Source organism: Oenanthe melanoleuca, chromosome 13 (genome assembly GCF_029582105.1).
Source record: "Oenanthe melanoleuca isolate GR-GAL-2019-014 chromosome 13, OMel1.0, whole genome shotgun sequence".
Taxonomy (NCBI): domain Eukaryota; kingdom Metazoa; phylum Chordata; class Aves; order Passeriformes; family Muscicapidae; genus Oenanthe; species Oenanthe melanoleuca.
The window spans coordinates 3,463,913-3,484,843 of NC_079347.1; the positions used below are offsets into that span (position 1 = coordinate 3,463,913).

Genomic DNA, 20,931 nt, shown 5'->3' on the forward strand with positions numbered 1-20,931 from the left:
AGCCCAGGACAGCTTCAACCCTGGGGATGCTTTTGTGCCAATCCCTGATCTGAAATCTCTCACCAACATCTCCAGGGTGAGGGGAACAGCCTGGGCAAGCTCCTGATCCCCCAGTGTGATTATCATGGAGGGATTTCCAAAGCAGCCCCAGGGTGACATTCCAGTGAGGGGCTCACTGGAAGCAGCCCCAGCCCTCGTGGGGGAAGGAGCAGGAGCAGCTCAGCTCCCCCTGAGCAGAGCTCAGACCTGCTGGGCCACAACAAACCCTCTCATGGGAGCTCCCCCTGACCAATTGGGGTTATTTTGGGGTTTTGTCCTCATTTTGATGGCACGTGAATGCAGGGGAGCTGATCTGCCCTGGGAGCACCCCCAGTGCTTCACCCAGCCCAGACCCAGCTAGACCTGCCCCAGAGCTGTGCCCTCCTGCAGGACACCCCGTGAAGAGCTTCCCAGCAGTGCCCTGGCACAGGCAGGAAACTCGATCCTCCTGCCATTTAGACTCTATGTGAGGCACCAACACTGTCCACATTCATTTCTAAATATAAGGGAAACCTGACAGTGCAAGCACAGCTTGGCTCCTCCTGCAGGAGCCCGGGGGCAGCAGGACAGATGGGTTTGACAAGGGACACGTTCCCGTGTCACACTGACTTCACACAGCCCAAACCCCGGGCTGATGGAGATTTAATCCCCCACAATTTGGAGGAATTATGGTTTGCAAAGCATCCCAACAATCAGCAGCATGGGGGATTCCCAAAAGGTCCCAGTTCCAGCCCTGAGCTCCTCCTCAGAGCTTCACCCAGGAGGACACGGAGCAGCAGCAGCGATTTATCAGCTCCTGATGAGACACAGGAGGCAGCTGAGTGCCTGCAGAGGCTGAGCAGATCATGGATGCTGGATGCTGTCCAAAACTGGATCCTCCCAGCCCTGCAGAGCTCTTCACCCAGCAGGTTTGGCCATCTGTCACAGCACTGGCACCTTTGTGACAGAACAGGACACCTGACAGAGCAGGCTCCATCCATGCTGAGCATCACCTGTGGAGCTGCCAGGACCTGCCCAGGGCTGCAGGCCAGCCTGCTGTGCTCAGCAGGGTCCCTGCCCTCCCTGTGTGTGCCAGGGAGCAGCACTGTCCCACGGCCCTGGCACCTGCACATGGCCCCAGCCCGAGCCAAACCTCTCCAGTGACAGCACCAGGCACAGCTCTCGTGACTGCCCTGAACTTTCCAAATGCCACAGCACGTGGGGCTGTGCCCTTCTGCTCCACCACCTGCATTTCTGTCTTCACAGGTTAACACTGACAGTAACAGCCACCATGGGCTCACTGAACACATTAATGGTGGGAAAAGAAGGAAAAGGAGAAGGAAAAGATGTTCAAACACAACAGATGAAAACCTTCTGAAAGAAGAAATCAGCAGGAGTTTTGTGAGGACAAGGAGAGGGAAGGCATGGAGCAGAGGAAAGGCAGTAAGTGAAGGGAAAGAAGAAGATGACCAGAAATGCCACACGTTTGCCCCAAGGAGTAACAAACACATTCCATGGGGCACTAACAAATTAGTAAGCATTACTTTCCCTATTCCTGCAGCTATTTCATCCCTGGTTTTGCCAAGTCTGAGCAGCACCAGGCAGGACTGGCCAAGGGCAGCTGCCCTGCTCCAGCCCAGCTCTGCTCTCCCTCCACTGCTGTGTCTCAGGCATGTCTGGACAGACAGACAGACTGTCCAGGGCTGCAGCTGTGGATGGAAATGCTGCCTGTGAGGGCTGAAATGGCTCTGTCCACACTGCCAGACCCAGCACTTTGTGTCTGTGGAGCATCCAGAGCTGCAGGATCCACTGTCCCAGCCACCAGGGAAACACACACTGGGAACCTCTGGGCAAGCCTGAGAGAAACAGGCACGAGAAAGTCTGTGGGGAAAGCAAGAACAGCCACAGGCAGCAAGCAACAGCCAGGAGAAAACCATTTCAAAGGGTGCTGGGAACAAGGGGGCAGGTAGGAGATGAAAAGCCAAAGCTCTCAGCTATTTCTTTGAAGATTTTGGTTTGCATTTGGGAAGGCTGCCAGAGCCCAGAGCATGTGTGAGCAGGACACCAGTGGCTGCACAGGAGCTGCTGGAGCCAGGCCCTACACGTGTCCTCCCCTCAGAGCAGCACCTAAGGCACAGCCACCACCCCAGGGACCCTGACAAGAGCCTCTCTCCTGCTTGGCAACACTTGAGAGCAGCACAGCCTGCCTGCCTTGAACAAAACTCCAGCTACTCACCCATTAATATACTCAGCAGCTTCTGAACTCTGGAGTTCACCCCCACGATCCTGTAGAGCCCCTGCTCATTGATCCCTGGGAAAAACAAGGAACTGATTAGCAGAAGGGCACAAGAGCTGCTGAGATTTCTTCCACTTCTTTGACTTCTCAAAAACCCAATGAAACCTTCTCACCAATCAAATACAAATCTACAGAAGATGGTAAAGTTTGGGGTTGAGATCAAGGTTTTCACATATCCTGTTCTATTTCATTAGAAGTGTTATCCCCACTTAGATCAGGAATGAGGATCTAAGGACACTTTTCCTCCTTCCCACAGCCATGGCAGGGAGTGCAGGATCTGCACTTAACCAGGACAATTTGGGGAAATTTTACTGAGCCAAGTTCTTCAGGCTGAGCTCTGAGCCTTTTGCATCCCATCCCTCGGGGCTGGGACAATCCCAGCTGTACACAAGGAGATCCACCAGAGGTTTTGGGGATGGAATCCCACATGAGAGGACGTGCTTGGCAGCATTCCTGCAGGAAGGACGCTGAAGTGACCCCCCCTTGGGTCCTGTCCCCCCTCTGGCACACCCAGGGTGACATTTCCTGACTCTGTTTGTGAGTCCCTGCTGGCCCAGCCGTGGGGCAAACGCTGCCCAGGATCAGCCTGAGCAGTCATGGGCTCATCTGATGTGGGCCCCAGGGCTGAGGAATCATTCTGTGCATGGAAAGGGCAGGAAAGCAACAGCAGCTGCCCCAGAGCTGCCCTACCTCTTGTTTCCACAGCGTGGATGCACTTCTTGATGATGCTGAAGCCGATGCTGTCCAGCTGGGCAGCTGCAGGGAAGGGCAGAGAGCAGGGGTGAACAGCTGGCAGGGCTGCTCCTGAACCCAGCAATCACTACTGCCCACAGCAGCAGGAGATAAGTGAGGGCACAGAAACACCAGTGCAGCAGTTGGTACCAGGGCAAACACTCATCACCATTCCACCATCCCTCTGAACCAGGCCCTGCCCTGGGCTCTGCCAGGCATCTACCCAGCAGATGGACAAAATTCATTTAGGATCAAGGTGAGATAACCCAAATTTGTCTGGAAAATTGACAATGGGATGCTTGGAAAGAAATTAAATCATACATTCTGACAGAACAAATCCGTGAAAGTGGCACGTGAGGTGCCAAGAGTGAGAGCTAAAAGATGAGAGTCAATAGGATGGACAACTCAATTCCCTTGTGCCAATGCAGGTTTTCACTTCTGAGTTCAAGGAATCACCAATACAGGCACCCAAACAGCTGCTGGAAGAATTCATCCCACAGAGCACTTTCCCCACTGCCCACCAGCAGCTATTCCTTATGGAAATCAGCTCCTCCCTAGAGACGGGTTTGGAAAACCTGCCAGGGGGGCAGGAGCCCCTCAGAGAGGGCTGGGCAAAAACAGGGCAGGCTGCAGGCCCTGGGGAATGGCAGGGTGGGAGAGGCAGAGCTGGCTGTGCCCAGGCTGGCAGTGCCCAGGGCTGGCTGTGCCCAGGGCTGGCTGTGCCCAGGGCTGGCTGTGCCCAGGCTGGCAGTGCCCAGGGCTGGCAGTGCCCAGGGCTGGCTGTGCCCAGGGCTGGCAGTGCCCAGGCTGGCAGTGCTCAGGGCTGGCTGTGCCCAGGGCTGGCTGTGCCCAGGGCTGGCTGTGCCCAGAGCAGGCAGTGCCCAGGCTGGCAGTGCCCAGGCTGGCAGTGCCCAGGGCTGGCTGTGCCCAGGGCTGGCTGTGCCCAGAGCAGGCAGTGCCCAGGCTGGCTGTGCCCAGAGCTGGCAGTGCCCAGAGCAGGCAGTGCCCAGGGCTGGCTGTGCCCAGGCTGGCTGTGCCCAGGGCTGGCAGTGCCCAGGGCTGGCTGTGCCCAGGCTGGCTGTGCCCAGGGCTGGCTGTGCCCAGGCTGGCTGTGCCCAGGGCTGGCAGTGCCCAGGGCTGGCTGTGCCCAGGCTGGCTGTGCCCAGGGCTGGCTGTGCCCAGGGCTGGCTGTGCCCAGGCTGGCTGTGCCCAGGGCTGGCTGTGCCCAGAGCAGGCAGTGCCCAGGCTGGCTGTGCCCAGGGCTGGCTGTGCCCAGGGCTGGCAGTGCCCAGGGCTGGCTGTGCCCAGGCTGGCAGTGCCCAGGGCTGGCTGTGCCCAGAGCAGGCAGTGCCCAGGGCTGGCAGTGCCCAGGCTGGCTGTGCCCAGGGCTGGCAGTGCCCAGGCTGGATGTGCTCAGGGCTGGCAGTGCCCAGAGCAGGCAGTGCCCAGGCTGGCTGTGCCCAGGGCTGGCAGTGCCCAGGGCTGGCAGTGCCCAGGCTGGCTGTGCCCAGGCTGGCAGTGCCCACAGCTGGCTGTGCCCAGGCTGGCTGTGCCCAGGCTGGCAGTGCCCACAGCTGGCTGTGCCCAGGCTGGCTGTGCCCAGGGCTGGCTGTGCCCAGGGCTGGCTGTGCCCAGAGCAGGCAGTGCCCAGGCTGGCTGTACCCAGGGCTGGCTGTGCTCAGGGCTGGCTGTGCCCAGGGCTGGCTGTGCCCAGGGCTGGCAGTGCCCACAGCTGGCTGTGCCCAGGCTGGCAGTGCCCAGGCTGGCAGTGCCCAGACTGGCTGTGCCCAGGGCTGGCAGTGCCCAGGGCTGGCAGTGCCCAGGCTGGCACTTCCCAGGCTGGCTGTGCCCAGAGCTGGCTGTGCCCAGGCTGGCAGTGCCCAGGGCTGGCAGTGCCCAGGCTGGCACTTCCCAGGCTGGCTGTGCCTCTCCCTGCCTGGCACCCCCTGCCCCTCCACCCTCCTGGGGCAGCTGCCAGCCCACACTCACACTGAGCCCCTCCTAATCCCTGGCTCTGGGTGCTGTGCTGGGGTGGGCTCTGTCTGTCACTGGCACAAGGAAACAGCTCAGTTCTGTATTTCTGGGCAGGCAGGCTGCAGTGCTGAGCCAGCACAGGCACAGAGCTGCCCGTGCCACGGGGCAATGCAGGGGCTGCAGGGGGTTTGCTGGGCACCCCCAGGGCTCCCAGGGAGGCTGCAGCACAAACCAACGTGCCACAGCCCAGGGCTGCAGTGCAGGGTGTGACAGAAATGTGAATTCTGTCCCATCTGGTAACCCAGCTGGGCAGTGACCCTGATCTCCTGGCACACATTATCTGCTCATGGGCCAGCTTTAAACCAGCTGGGCAATCATCTTTATCTTCCCACAGCCCATCCTCCCTCCAGGAGATATCTCCTCTTAATGGCCAGTGAGTCCCAGGGCATGACTGATAAAATTCCATCATCCCATGGGAGATGCTCCAGCCAGGGGAGGAGCCAAGCCTTTCCTACCCAGATAAAAACTGACATTTGGGACACCAAGGAACCTTCTTCCCACTGGATTCCAGAGGAAAACCAGACCTTTGCACATCACCCCTGGAGCTTCAGAGGAAACTGCACCTTCTCCAGGAGCACTGCTCCAGCTGAACCACATCTGCCCCTGCAGGAGGATGCAGCCACCATTGAATGGGACTGTGCCAACACCCTGACTGACTGACGGGTGTCAGCTTGGATTCTGACTCTGGCAGGGCTGGGATTGTTCTGTGTAATACTGCATTGCTATTTTAATTTTCCTAGTCAAGAACTGTTATTCCTAATTCCCATCTCTTTACCTGAGAGCCCCTTAATTTCAAAAATTATAATAATAATTAGGAGGGAAGGGGTTTACATTCTCCATTCCAAAGAGAAGCTCCTGCCTTTATTGGCAGATACCTGTCCTTAAACCAGGACAGCCACCCACCAGCAGGGCACAGCTGATGAGCACAGGGGCCTGAGAAGCCCAAAACCACACTGTGGGGAATGTCCTGCTGCAGCAAACCCAGCTCAGCCTTGGACTGGCACTGGTGTGACAGCTGTGGGTGTCCCTGTGTGCTGCTCCCAGCTGGGATCACTGCCTCAGGCTCTCACAAACAGCAGTTTTCCTTTAGCCCATTGCACTTTTGGGCCCCCAAGGCCAGGCTGGACAGGGCTGGGGGAACTGGGACAGTGGGAGATGTCCCTGCCCATAGCCCAGGGTGAACTGCATCATCTTTAAGGTCCCTTCCAGCCCAACCCTCTCCATGATTCCATGATCCCACACCCCTGCAGGGCAGGCAGGGCTGGATCCCAGCAGCAGCAGGAAACCCAGCAGAGCCTCTGCAGGGAAGTGACCTGGCATAATCCCCCTAAGCAGATGAATAAACTCTTCCACTCACTGTCAAGCTCTGGATCAGGAAAGGTCAGGGATTTATTTGCAGTAGAAATAATATCTGATTAAATATCCAAAGTGCCTTTATCCACCCTTAAATTTAACTTTTAATGAGCATTGTAAAAGCTTGATTTCCCCTCTCTCAGAGCATCTGCTCTTTATCTCAGTCATTTACCAAATGATTGGGCTCAGCAATGGTCCAGACCAAAGGCAGATCTGGATCTCCTGTGTCCAGATCACAGATCCATGGAATCATCTGGGTTTGAAAAGCCCCCTAAGGTCACCAAGTCTGACCATTCCCCCAGCACCTGCACAGCAGCTCTGCCCACACACCCCACACTCACCTGACCTCATCCCAAGTACTACTGAACTGATCTCATCCCCTTCTATTTTTGCCTGGCAGATTATTCCTATTTAATCCATTAATTCCTTTCCTTTATGCTGATGTGAGATGTCAGAGCATCAGGAAGGGCAGGAGGGCTGAACCAGCCCTGCCAGCCTGGCTGGCTCCAGCTGTGAGCCAGGCAGGGCAAGGTCACAGCAGCTCCTCTGCCTCCCCTCCTGTGCCAGGGAACCACCCCTGTGGGAATCCTGACAAAGGCATTCTGGAAATGAGAACCACAGAGGAGGGGGGATCATGAAGCAGAGAGCAGAGAATGAGATTACAGTTTTACCAGAAATGAGTTTTCAGGGCTCTAGCTGCCAGTGAGCTGCCAGGATTGGGAAAGGAGGATTGAGGGTCAGATTAGGTGAGAGAAATGGAAGTTTTTTACAATGAGGGTGGGCAGGTGCCAGATTTGCTGTGGCTGCCCCTGGATCCCTGGCAGTGCCCAAGGCCAGGCTGGACAGGGCTGGGAGCAAACTGGGATAGTGGAATGTATGCCCAAGCAGAGGTTTGGAACCACCTCCAGCCAGGGGTCCCAAGCTGCCCCCAGGACCAGAGGAGCAGCACACAAGGAGCATCATTCCCATTTCTAAGAGAGACCATTGGGAGGAATGTTGCATTTGTCTTTACAAACAAGCTGTGGATCTGCTGGTAGATAGCACTGAGAGATAAAAGCAACAATGGGAGGGGTTCCACTGATTGATGAATGGGAAAAGAGATTTGCCTTTACAAACATTTGCTGGTAAATGAAATTGGATATTGGAAGATGAAAGAAGCAATGGGGAAAAACCATGAATTCTATAAGAATTAAAAATTAAAAGGGAGGGTTGTACATTAGAGGGGAATCTCAGGTATCAGGTGTTTGGGAAGTCTGTACCTCTCAAGTACCTCAGCAATGGGGAAAGAGAGAGGGAAATTGGGATAAAAAGGAGGCTGAGTCCTCCAAAAATCTGAGAGATGCCAGGGGATGCCCCATGGCCTCTCCCTTTATTCCAATAAAGCAAAAAGGAATCCACTGCCTCCCTTTTGGACACAAACCTCTGCTGTTTGTGGGTTAGTTCTCCTGACACCACCAGGATGGTGTGCAGAGCCAAAGGGCAGGTGCAGAGCTGGCAGGGGCAGGGCTGTGTGCAGGGAGCAGGGACAGCACAGAGCTGAGCACAGAGCTGAGCCACGCTGGGCTCTGCACCCCAAAAACCCCTCCTGGCCCTGGGGAGCTGCTGGGCAGAGCCCCCACCCCAGGGACACACATGTGTGAGCCCAGCCCTGAGCTCTGCTCACACCTGGGTCAGGGACAGGATGGGTGTGCAGTGATGGCAGAGGGCATCAAAGGGAAGCAGAAACCAGAGCACAGAGGGGAGAGACTGCTGACATGGGTGTGAGGAGCATCAGCTGCAAATTACACCAATTATTGAGGGAAAAATGCTCAGGCTCCAGATGGAGATGTGTGTCTGAGGCAGCAGCACAATGAAGCAGGCACTGAGCATCAGCCCAGGCCTGGCTGCATCTGTGAGGGAAGGAGGGAAGGGATGGGGCTGCAGCACTGCAATTATGGCAAATCTAACCTGCTGGGAAATGGCTCAATTAGGGGTTTTAAAACACAGGACACAAGAGGCAGGACCAGGTGCAACTGCTCCTCCAGGAAGAAAAACAAGTGCTTTCCTGACCCAAGGCTTTGATTGCCTGAACTGCAATAAAAACAGCTTTTTTCCTGGTGAGGGCTCTGGGTGAGGCAGGACCTCCTCCCTCCCACGTTTCTGCTCCAGTTCCCCCTTGGAAAGACACACTGCTCATTCTGGCTCAGAGGGAGAGCTGGCTGCTCCCAGTGTCACCTGAGCCTCTGCTTGGCTCCAGGAGCAGCTCCCAGGGCCACCAGACCCTGTGGGGCAGGAGGGGACACACCCTGAGAGGGGCAAGATACTCACTGCCTTCGCTCTGGCTGTCCTTGTTCGAGTTGTACACCTGCAAAACACAAGAGAGAATCTAATGAGGACCCTGGGCTGGGACTGCTGGCACAGCTGGTGCCACCACAGTGTGTCTGCCAGGGCCCCAGACAGCACCAGCACCTTCTGCACACAATGCTGGGCTGGCCCAACTCTGGGGTTTTGTAAAATACCCACTAGGGCAGCTCTTAAAGTGAAAGAGTGCAAATGGGGTGGGCCAGGTAAAAACAGAAATTAGAGGTTTCTGAACAAAATGAAGGAGGGGTTGGACTAGATGACCTTTAAAAGCCAAACCATGATTGTATGACTCCTCCTGAAAGACACATAGAGAGGATATAAACCCAGAGCAAAGCAGGCAATTCATTCCCTTTTGGGCATTACAGGAACCCTGGGGTGCAGCTCGGGCAGGGAGCAGGTCCAGCCTGAGCACAGGAGTCAGCAAGAGCAGGAGAGGAAAAGAAATGTCATTGATTTGGAGAGGGCAAGAAGGGCAGCAGGATGAGGCACTGCTCACAGCAGAGCCACCAGCAGGACTCCATCCTCCATCCAAACCTCTCCAGCCTCAATTATTGATGCTCCTCCTCCCACCCCAATCCCCACCACAGCCTGGAACTGGAGATTAAAGTGACATTTCAGTGAGTACAATAAAAAGGGAAAACACTGGCAGAAGGTTTTAATCCTGATGTGAGGGCACTTTAAAAGCCCAGGATAATACCAACAGCACTGTAAGAAGATCAGCCCTCAGACAGGTTGTATTTCTGCAGCCCAACAGAGTGAAATGGTTTAAAATAATCCTTCAGTGCTGAGTCCCACACACACACCCCATCCTGGACGTGGCCAGGAGGCCACAGAGCAGGACAAGAGGCTGGAGAAGCTGCTGGGAGCCCCTTGCAGAGGGAGCAGGGAGCTGCCTGCATCACATGCTGCCTCCCAAAATAGCCAGGGCAGGGCAGGCTCCCAAAGGCCGTGTTGGTAGCAACACTCAGAGCAACAGCAGAGGGCTCTGCTCCAGGGCTCCCACCCTGCACCCACAGGGGCCTGGGGGGCTCTGGATGTCCCCCAGCAGCTGCAGCTCAGGGTGAGGCTGCCTGGGATGCTCCCAGAGCAGAGCAGAGCTCAGCCAGGCTGTGTCACAGCCCAGCAGGGCTCACAAACACATTCCTCCCTGGAGGTCACCCCAGCACAGCCACTCTGCTCCCCCAGCCCAGCACACCAGGGTCAGCTCCTCCAGGGAGGCACAAACCTCATGGAGCAGCTGCAAACTGGGCTCTGGGCAGGGGCTGGTCCCTGGAGCAGCTCCCCCTCCAGCACACCTGGCTGTGTAACACAGGAGAGAGCAGAGGGGATTGTCTGCAGGAGAAAATCCACCTGCCACATCTGGCAAGTGGGGCATGATCCAGCAGCAAAACCAGCTGCACTCAGCCAGTGAGCTTTCCTCTAGGAGCAGTGCTGGTAGCAAGAAAATAAAATAATGGAGGAGGGAAGGGAAACACCCACAGGCTCCCTGACACAGCACCCACCCACCACAGACACTCAGTGACACTCACAGGGTGACAGCACCCACCAGAGACACTCAGAGTGACACTCACAGGGTGACAGCACCAACCACAGACACTCAGTGACACTCACAGTGACACTCACAGGGTGACAACACCCACCAGAGACACTCAGTGACACTCACAGGGTGACAGCACCCACCACAGACACTCAGTGACACTCACAGGGTGACAACACCCACCAGAGACACTCAGAGTGACACTCACAGGGTGACAACACCCACCAGAGACACTCAGTGACACTCACAGGGTGACAGCACCCACCACAGACACTCAGTGACACTCACAGTGACACTCACAGGGTGACAGCACCAACCACAGACACTCAGTGACACTCACAGGGTGACAACACCCACCAGAGACACTCAGAGTGACACTCACAGGGTGACAGCACCCACCACAGACACTCACGGTGACAGCACCCACCACAGACACTCACAGTGACACAGGGTGACACACACCCAGCACCCAGCACCAGCCCAGACAATACAACACCCTGCAATGAGTGTGATTTTATGCCCACACAGTTTTTCCTGTAGTTAACACACTCTGGAGAGAACAGCCCCAAACCCAGAGAGTTCCCAGTGAATGAAAAGCTCCTTTCAGTTCCCAGTGTCAGTCACACACACACACACACACACAGGGTGGGAAATCAGCATATTTTTGGGAGCTGCAGGGACACCTGTGGGAACAGGCTGGGTTATAAAACCCCCAGAACTGGGATTGACTAACATGGAGACAAATCCCTGCCCTGCAGCACTGTGATGCTTTAACATCCCTCTCTCACTAATTATTCCCATTTGATTGTATTTCCAGAGCCAAAATATCCTCACCAGGCAGTTTCAGGGGTGATGTCTATAGAAAAAATATCTATTAAATATTAAATATAGTACAAAACTTACAGACCTTGATGTCTTGTATTTAGTTCTCTAAACTCCTCCTGTAGATGGTCAAATACCCTGAACAAAACCAGATTGTGTAATTTGTTTTAGCAGAAACTACTGCTGCTTCATTCCTGCAGGATAATTGTGCCTGGAAGCTTAAGGGAAGCCTTTACAAACTATTATTGAAAAATTCCAAGATGCATCTGTAAGTAATCCAGAAAGACAAATTTTATGAGAGCAGTTACAACTCATGACTACTTTGACACTTGCACTATGCTCAATTATGAACTTGATATTTAAGATAATTCATCAAAGAGCCAGTTATTTCCTTTGGTGAGACATTTCACCAAATGCATGTTTTGCAGAGGAAATGGTTTTATAGGGATGATTAAGAGCTGTGAGATGTTGGAGGGTGTGGTGAGGAACACACAGCCCAGCAGGAGCTCCCTGCACCCTGGAGCCACAGGATGAGCCCAGGGATGGGCTGGGGGTCACTCACACCCCAGAACTGCTCCTGGATCCCTGTCCCCAATTCTTCACAGCCCACAGCCTGGGCAGAAGCAGCAATGCAGGTGCTGCACCCCCAGGTTCAGTCCTGCCATAACCACACACCCAGCACTGGAGCTGAGCATCAGGCAGACATCAGCTGGGGATTCTCCTGATCAGAAACCCTCTGAAAGGCACCACTGGAGCCTGAAGTACCCCCACAGCCACCAACAGCCATCTGGATCCTAAAACAGCTCCACAAGCACTGATGGCCACCACTGGGAGCCTGAAACACCCTACAGCCACCACTGAGAGCCTGAAACACCCTACAGACACATCCCAGAGCCTGAAACACCCTACAGACACATCCCAGAGCCTGAAACACCCTACAGCCACCACTGAGAGCCTGAAACACCCTACAGCCACCACTGGGAGCCTGAAACACCCTACAGACACCACTGAGAGCCTGAAACACCCTACAGACACCACTGGGAGCCTGAAACACCCTACAGACACATCCCAGAGCCTGAAACACCCTACAGCCACCACTGAGAGCCTGAAACACCCTACAGACACATCCCAGAGCCTGAAACACCCTACAGACACATCCCAGAGCCTGAAACACCCTACAGCCACCACCCAGAGCCTGAAACACCCTACAGCCACCACTGAGAGCCTGAAACACCCTACAGACACATCCCAGAGCCTGAAACACCCTACAGCCACCACTGAGAGCCTGAAACACCCTACAGCCACCACTGAGAGCCTGAAACACCCTACAGACACATCCCAGAGCCTGAAACACCCTACAGCCACCACCCAGAGCCTGAAACACCCTACAGACACATCCCAGAGCCTGAAACACCCTACAGCCACCACTGAGAGCCTGAAACACCCTACAGCCACCACTGAGAGCCTGAAACACCCTACAGACACATCCCAGAGCCTGAAACACCCTACAGACACCACTGGGAGCCTGAAACACCCTACAGCCACCACCCAGAGCCTGAAACACCCTACAGCCACCACTGGGAGCCTGAAACACCCTACAGCCACCACCCAGAGCCTGAAACACCCTACAGACACATCCCAGAGCCTGAAACACCCTACAGCCACCACTGAGAGCCTGAAACACCCTACAGCCACCACTGGGAGCCTGAAACACCCTACAGACACATCCCAGAGCCTGAAACACCCTACAGCCACCACTGAGAGCCTGAAACACCCTACAGCCACCACTGAGAGCCTGAAACACCCTACAGACACATCCCAGAGCCTGAAACACCCTACAGCCACCACTGAGAGCCTGAAACACCCTACAGACACATCCCAGAGCCTGAAACACCCTACAGACACATCCCAGAGCCTGAAACACCCTACAGACACATCCCAGAGCCTGAAACACCCTACAGCCACCACTGGGAGCCTGAAACACCCTACAGCCACCACTGGGAGCCTGAAACACCCTACAGCCACCACTGAGAGCCTGAAACACCCTACAGACACCACTGAGAGCCTGAAACACCCTACAGCCACTGTTCATCATCTGCTGCACTTTCTGCCTGTGCACAGAGCAATCAGGAGGAATTCAACCCATCAGTTTTCCAGCCTGATCCCAAACATGATGTGCAAAGAGCAGATGGGTGAGTGAGTGGTTCAGGATGACACCAGGGGGAAAAGAAAAGGAAAAGGAAGTAGCAGGGGGTTGGAAGAGGAACTACAAAGAGATGATGTTGAATAATTTCATTTTTATTTCCCCATTTCAGGGTCAAGCTGCTGCCCATGGTTCTCATGAACCTCCACAAGACAAGGCTATGATTTCCTATGGCACTTGCTTCATTTCCAGCCTCATTCACTTTCATTTCAAGTTTAAAATCCAAAATGGCCCAACCTCAGCTGCATCCCTTGGAGGCTGCACAGTGTTTAGCACAGCTCCCTCCCAAAATCCTTCCAGTTCCAACACTGGCACAAAATTCTGCCCAATGGCTGAAATGGAGAGGAGAGGATTGCCCAGCTCAGAGGAAGGAGGGATTTAAGGAGAGCACTGAGGCCAGCAGCTTGGTTTGCAGGATTTCAGCTCCATGCCCTGGCGTGGAAGATTCCACCTCCCTCTCCTTTCACTGCTGCTGGGACATTCCCTGCAAGCCAGACTTTCCATTTGGACTCTCAGAATGGGCCAGTGCTGCCAGAATTCCCTGGTCTCCTGGTGTTTGCAAAGGCCAGAGCAATGGGAGGAAATGCTGCAGTGTTATGCAATTTCCTCGTGATTCATACTCAGAAATCCTCAAAACAGCCAGGAACGAGTCTCTCAACTTGCAGCTCAGAAGATGCACGAGCCCAAGGGGTATAAATAGAGATGACATTCCCTCAGAACTGGTAGCCCAAGTGGCCTCCATGCTGGGGCAGCCTGGGGAGCCATGGGCACAGGACACAGACACTCCCCAGCAGTGTTTTGCAACCCTTTTATAAGGGCAGATGGGCTGGAGAGCAGAGCTCCAGCTGGAGCCCAGCCACTCTGGCTGACTCAGCTGCTGCTGGGTGCCTGAGCACCCCCAGCACCCCACAGCTCCCAGACAGACAGACAGACACACAGACAGCCCAGCCCCAGCCAGCAGCAGAGCTGGGAGCCCTGCACATCCCTCTGCAGCAGCAGGAACAGCTCCTTCCTCACCTGGTGGGCCTGAGGGGGTCCCCAGGGCTCCCCATGGCACAGGGGAAGGGAAGAGAAGGGGAAGAGAAGGGGAAGAGAAGAGGGAGAGGGAGAGGGAGAGGGAGAGGGAGAGGGAGAGGGAGAGGGAGAGGGAGAGGGAGAGGGAGAGGGAGAGGGAGAGGGAGAGGGAGAGGGAGAGGGAGAGGGAGAGGGAGAGGGAGAGGGAGAGGGAGAGGGAGAGGGAGAGGGAGAGGGAGAGGGAGAAGAGAAGAGAAGAGAAGAGAAGAGAAGAGAAGAGAAGAGAAGAGAAGAGAAGAGAAGAGAAGAGAAGAGAAGAGAAGAGAAGAGAAGAGAAGAGAAGAGAAGAGAAGAGGCAGATGTCCCAGCAGGACCCTGCAGAGCTGCCCCTGGGCTCAGCACTTTCACAGCCCTGGAGCAGCAGCCCAGCAAAGCTCATGTACAAAAAGCCCATTTCCTTGTTAAAAGCAGGATACCTGGCAGCCCTGATGAAATCAGCCCTTGTTTCTGGCTCTGCCTTATCAGCCCTGTTCTGTTTCTGTCTGAGAGCCAGGTTCTCATACTACAAGCAAGATTTTCAGAGCTAGACTACACTGGGTTGTGGTTGGAAATAACCTTCCTTGCTCTGAGAGCCAGAAGGACAGAGAGAGGAGGATGATCCCTCCCAGCCCACACCCCTGCAAACCTCTCTGCAGCAGCAGGGGAGGGAAATCAGGCCTTGGCAGGGCAGCAGAACCCACTGGGAAATGCTGGTTTGTGCCATGCAGACAAAGCTGTTCCCTTGGGAGAGGGTGGCCAGGGACCCTGGCAGCTCCTTCCTTCCTTCCTTCCCTCCCACCCCACTGCTCATCACAGTCAGACTCATCTCCCACCTCGTGTCCCCCTTCCTCTCTCCTGCTTTTTCCTTCCAACACAAATTTCAGCTTCAAACTTATACCCAGGGCCTGATTAAAGGACAGAAAAGGAAAAAAATCTATCACAAATCAACCATCTGGGGGGCTGGAATCCTCTCCATGGGTCTTGCTGTTCTGTCTGTGGGAGCTGAGCTAAAGGATGGTTCTAATTAAAAACAAGCCCACATTTTATTACAAGTGCAGGCATTCCCAAGGGCCTCTGGAGCCGAGGCCAGCTGGGCTCCCTGCCAGCCAGCTGGGCTGCTGAGCTCAGCTCAGTTATATAACTGTGTTTGTCACCCAAGGAAACAATCACCTGGGTCAGAACAAGGCAAAAAATTACCTGGGTCAAACTGTCAGCTTGCCCTGGCTGAGCCTGAGCAGGGATGGAGCTGCAGCCACGCTGGGGGCTGTGTGGGAGCCAGGGCAGCACACCCATGGCAGCCTCAGAATAACACAACTAAAGGTCAACTGCTCCAGCAAAATACATTTTTGGAATAACTGGAGCGCCCTAAGATTCCCAGAGCAGCGTTTTCAAGTTAACCCAGCGAAGCAGACATGTTGGGATCACTCAGAGAAATGATTAAAAGTGAAAACTTGTACTGCTCTAAGCTTCCCCCAAGTTTTCTAGGATGCTTGAGCAACAGCCTGCACATCCTCCTGGGCAGCTGTGGCTGGAGCCCAGCCAGCACACACACCCTGCCTCCTCCCTCTGCTGACCCACACAGCTCTCAGCACATCCACACCAGCCTCATCTCAAAGGGCAGTGTCATCTTTATTTTTAAAACGACTGTCACACAGCCCTGCCTGCTGCTCTGCTCTGTCAGGGAGCTCTGACACTGCTGGTGCTCCCTGCCAGGACTCAGCACCCACCCTGCAGCTCTAAAGGCTGGGACAGCCCTGGTGGGACCACCCCCAGTGCCATCTGGGGGACACAGAGCACACAGCCTGAGCCCTGGGACAGCAGCACAAGGGGACACAGCCCATCCCTCCTCTCCAGAGGGACCCAGGTGGCTGCAGAGGTTGCTTGGACCAGTCCTGGCAGGTGGCACAAGGTTCTTTCCTGGACCTGGGAGTTCAATGGGGCTTTAAAGCTTTTGGTGTCCCTCTCCAAAACTGCAGCAGTTTATCCCTCTGCACACAGGACCTGAAATTCCACAACTCAAAACTTTCCTGGGAAAACCTCAGCTCTGCCTGTGCCCACCCAGGGCTGCCAGCACCCACACCCCACTTCTACCAGCCAGCAAACAGTGTGGGACACGTCCACCTGCACCCTGCCATGGCCTGAGCCTGCAGCCTGAGCCCAGCCCAGCTCCTGAGCCCAGCCCTGCTCCTGAGCCTAGTCCTGATCCTGAGCCCATTCCTGATCCTGAGCCCAGCCCTGCTCCTCATCCCAGTCCTGATCCTGAGCCCATTCCTGATCCTGAGCCCAGCCCTGCTCCTCATCCCAGTCCTGATCCTGAGCCCAGCCCTGCTCCTGAGCCTAGTCCTGATCCTGAGCCCATTCCTGATCCTGAGCCCAGCCCTGCTCCTCATCCCAGTCCTGATCCTGATCCCATTCCTGCTCCTGATCCCAGTCCTGCTCCTGATCCCAGCCAGAATAGAGAAATAAAATTATCAAAACAACAGAGCCCAAAATCCTTTTTCTGGGGCTGCAGGTGGGAGAGGGAGAAGCCCTGGGTGAGGGATGGTGGTGGGGCTGCAGCAGGACAGTAAATCACTGCTTAAAACCAAATGGAAGGCCCAACAGAGCAGGGAATAATGGAAGAGGCTGGCTTTGCTAGTCATTGTAGCATGAACCATTTACTTTAATTTTTAATTTAAAGTAGGAAACAATACTCTAATAGTCTATTTAAATTGGCAGGGAAATTAGTTCTCCCAGCACGGAGCTATTCCCTGAATTTCTACGTGTTTGTTGAACTGCCTGATCAGATAACTCGAAGCAGAGGTGATAAAGAGAGGAAAGGGAGGTGAGAATGCTCTCTCTGGTCTGTCCCCCAGCTGAGGCTGAGGGTGGACAGCCAGTTCCCACCAGAGCAGGACAGGAGATCCCTGGATGCCAGCACCCTGCACCCTCCCCTGGGGCTGCTTCACCTCCCTGGGCCCAGCATCACAAACAAGTTGCTGCAAGCAGCTGCTCCATCCTGTTCCACATCTGTGCTGCAATCCAGGTTCGATTATCCCCGCTCCCCAGGCACCCCACAGAGCCAGCACTGCCAGCACCAGGCTCACCTGAGCCCAGAATCAGGAACACACCTGCAGCAGGCAGGGCACGTGTGCTGTGCCATGCCCTGTGCCCCAGGACCTGCCCTCGCTCCCGAGAGCTCCTCAGGGCTGTCAGCAGGGACAGGAGATAAGGGATGCACCAGACCCCACAGAGCAACACTCCCAAAGGGAAGCAGAACCCAGCTGTGCCCTGGGCCCAGGCACAGCCAAACCTCCCCAGCCAGCCTGTGCAGCACAGCCCCGAGGCAGAGCCAGGAATGCATTACAGAGACAGGGAGGCATTCACAGCACACAGCCACTGCTCTGCTCCTGACACCCCCAAAACACAGCTGGAACAACAGCTCACACATTGCCAAGACTGGGTGGGACAGCACTTTCAGCTGTGTAAAAGCAATCCAGAGGGATCTTCTCTCTTTTAAAAATCATCTGTAATGCTTCTCTGAGTACTTCTCTCTGAAACAGCTTCTTAAGCAGAGGACAAACCCCAGCAGCCACAGTGGCTCCAGCTGGGTGAGCCACCAAAGCAGCAGCTGCTGGAACCAGGAATGAAAGCCTGGAGTCAAAGCTTAAGACCTCACTGGCTTAAGTGCTTTAAAAGCAAAATAAAAGCTCACAAGCCCCATGTAAAGTCACTGCTATTACAGGCTTAAAGGGTTACCAAGTAGGGAGCAGCAGCAAGAGCACGTGGTCCAAGAACTAACACAGAACATGAGGTGGAACACGCTTCTCTGAGACCCTCTGCTGCCACCCTGCCCCCAAAAAGGACAAAGAATTTTTTGGGGCAATAATCCTGAGCTGTGGGATGCAAAGAAAGCCAAGAGGGGCTCCCTGGGCCAGGGTGGGTCCCAGTGGGACTCACCATCACCCTGCCCCCTGCACTGGGAGCTGGCACCAACCCTGAGCTCCAGTTCAGGGAAAGTTCTGGGTTGTCTGGGCTGGGAAACAGATTAGAGGCAAAGAGAAGCAGCAAACAATAGAAACTTAGACATTAAGAGTGGGCAGAGTGGGGAAAAAAATGTTCTGTTCAGTAAAGAGAGAGAGACAGGGAGACGAAGAAGCAGCAACAGGAATGACTCAGGTCATAGAGAACAACAAAAAAAAAATCTGCTATAAGTAAACAAACCCAGGCAGGATGAAGGCCATGAAAACCTGCAAGACAGAAAAACATCTTTTCCAGAAAGCTGACAAAAACACGTCTGTGGGACTGAGAGCACAATCAAAGCCCAGCATGAAGAAGGCAGAGGGAAGGCACTGGAGAGGAGCAGAGCCTGGGGAGAGCAGAGCAGGGAACACAGTGATCCTCTGGCACCCACCCACGGCCCTGGCACAGCTCAGGACACTGGGGGTGCCCACAGGGCTCTGGGTGACAGCACCTGCCATCCCTGAGAGGGAATGAGCTCAGTGGCAAAGCAGGTCTGCAGCCCCTCTGAGTCCCAGGGCAGGGTAAAGGGAGCAGTGGGTGCCTGTGCAGGACAAGGGATGGGGAAAGGAGCAGTGGGTGTCTGTCCATCCCCAGTGAGTCCCAGTGCAGGATAAAGGGATGGGATAAGGAACAGTGGGTGTCTGTCCATCCCCAGTGAGTCCCAGTGCAGGATAAGGGATGGGGAAAGGAGCAGTGGGTGTCTGTCCATCCCCACTGAGTCCCAGTGCAGGATAAAGCTTGGGATAAGGAACAGGGGGTGCCTGTGCAGCCCCAGTGAGTCCCAGTGCAGGATAAGGGATGGGATAAGGAACAGGGGGTGCCTGTCCATCCCCAGTGAGTCCCAGGGCAGGATAAAGGGAGCAGTGGTGCCTGTGCAGGACAAGGGATGGGGAAAGGAGCAGTGGGTGTCTGTCCATCCCCAGTGAGTCCCAGTGCAGGATAAAGGGATGGGATAAGGAACAGTGGGTGTCTGTCCATCCCCAGTGAGTCCCAGTGCAGGATAAAGGGATGGGATAAGGAGCAGGGGGTGCCTGTCCATCCCCAGTGAGTCCCAGTGCAGGATAAAGGTTGGGATAAGGAGCAGGAGGTGCCTGTGCAGGATAAAGGGATGGGATAAGGAGCAGGGGGTGCCTGTCCATGCCCCCACAGCCACGCTGGGGCTGAAGTCCTCCCAGTGGATTTATTTTCTGAATGAGTTAAAATGACAGGAATGCCGAGGTTGGAAGTGCTGGAGTGAGTTCAAACAGCGCCGTTTCCACTGGGAAATAAATCTCTCAGCATTCTGTATAATTAGACAAGGGAAATGAAAAACAATTCCAGAAAGAATTCCCAGAAGCAATACCCCAGGAGGGGGTGGGAGGTGTGCTGGGCAGGAATGTGGGGCTGGGTCCTGTCACTGCCACTGAGCCCTGGTGGCAGCAGGGCTGAGGGAGCTCCAGGAGCACTGCCAGATGTTCTGCACAGCTGGGACAGGGCTGAGGGAGCTCCAGGAGCACTGCCAGATGTTCTGCACAGCTGGGACAGGGCTGAGGGAGCTCCAGGAGCACTGCCAGATGTTCTGCACAGCTGGGACAGGGCACAGGGAGCTCCAGGGGCACTGCCAGATGTTCTGCACAGCTGGGACAGGGCTGAGGGAGCTCCAGGAGCACTGCCAGATGTTCTGCACAGCTGGGACAGGGCTGAGGGAGCTCCGGGGCACTGTCAGATGTTCTGCACAGCTGGGACAGGAGCTCCAGGGGCACTGCCAGATGTTCTGCACAGCTGGGACAGGAGCTCCAGGGGCACTGCCAGATGTTCTGCACAGCTGGGACAGGGCTGAGGGAGCTCCAGGAGCACTGCCAGATGTTCTGCACAGCTGGGACAGGGCTGAGGGAGCTCCAGGGGCACTGCCAGATGTTCTGCACAGCTGGGACAGGGCACAGGGAGCTCCAGGAGCACTGCCAGATGTTCTGCACAGCTGGGACAGGGCTGAGGGAGCTCCAGGGGCACTGCCAGATGTTCTGCACAGCTGGGACAGGGCTGAGGGAGCTCCAGGGGCACTGCCAGATGTTCTGCACAGCTGGGACAGGAGCTCCAGGGGCACTGCCAGATGTTCTGCACAGCTGGGACAGGGCTGAGGGAGCTCCAGGGGCACTGCCAGATGTTCTGCACAGCTGGGACAGGGCTGAGGGAGCTCCAGGGGCACTGCCAGATGTTCTGCACAGCTGGGACAGGGCTGAGGGAGCTCCAGGGGCACTGCCAGATGTTCTGCACAGCTGGGACAGGAGCTCCAGTGCTGTGTTTGCCCTCCCAGGGCTGATGTGCCCGGTCTCAGCTGCCATCTAGTGGGGAGCAGCCTCGGGGCACCCCCAGCTCTGGGCTGGACCAGATCCAGCATTGCTGGGGTGGGAAAAGCCCTCCCAGCCCAGCCAGTCCCAGCTGTGCCTGATCCCCACCCTGTCCCCAGCCCAGAGCTCTCAGTGCCACCTCCAGGTGACACCTCCAGGGATGGGGACCCGACCCTCCCTGGGCAGTTCCAATCCCTGACCCCCTTTCCAT

The 20,931-nt window shown here is 55.5% G+C and overlaps 1 protein-coding gene across 3 annotated transcripts in view; it reads right to left on the reverse strand.

Annotated features, from left to right (window-relative positions):
* ARHGAP26 (Rho GTPase activating protein 26) overlaps window positions 1–20,931 on the reverse strand; it is a 104,084-nt gene that overhangs the window by 43,798 nt on the left and 39,355 nt on the right. For all 3 annotated transcript variants that reach the window (XM_056502578.1, XM_056502577.1, XM_056502579.1), the window contains exons 12-14: window positions 8,741–8,777; window positions 3,005–3,070; window positions 2,255–2,329 (exon numbers count right to left, since the gene is read on the reverse strand). In XM_056502578.1, coding sequence (XP_056358553.1) covers window positions 2,255–2,329; window positions 3,005–3,070; window positions 8,741–8,777 — 178 coding nt within the window. The remainder of the gene's footprint in view (window positions 1–2,254; window positions 2,330–3,004; window positions 3,071–8,740; window positions 8,778–20,931) is intronic.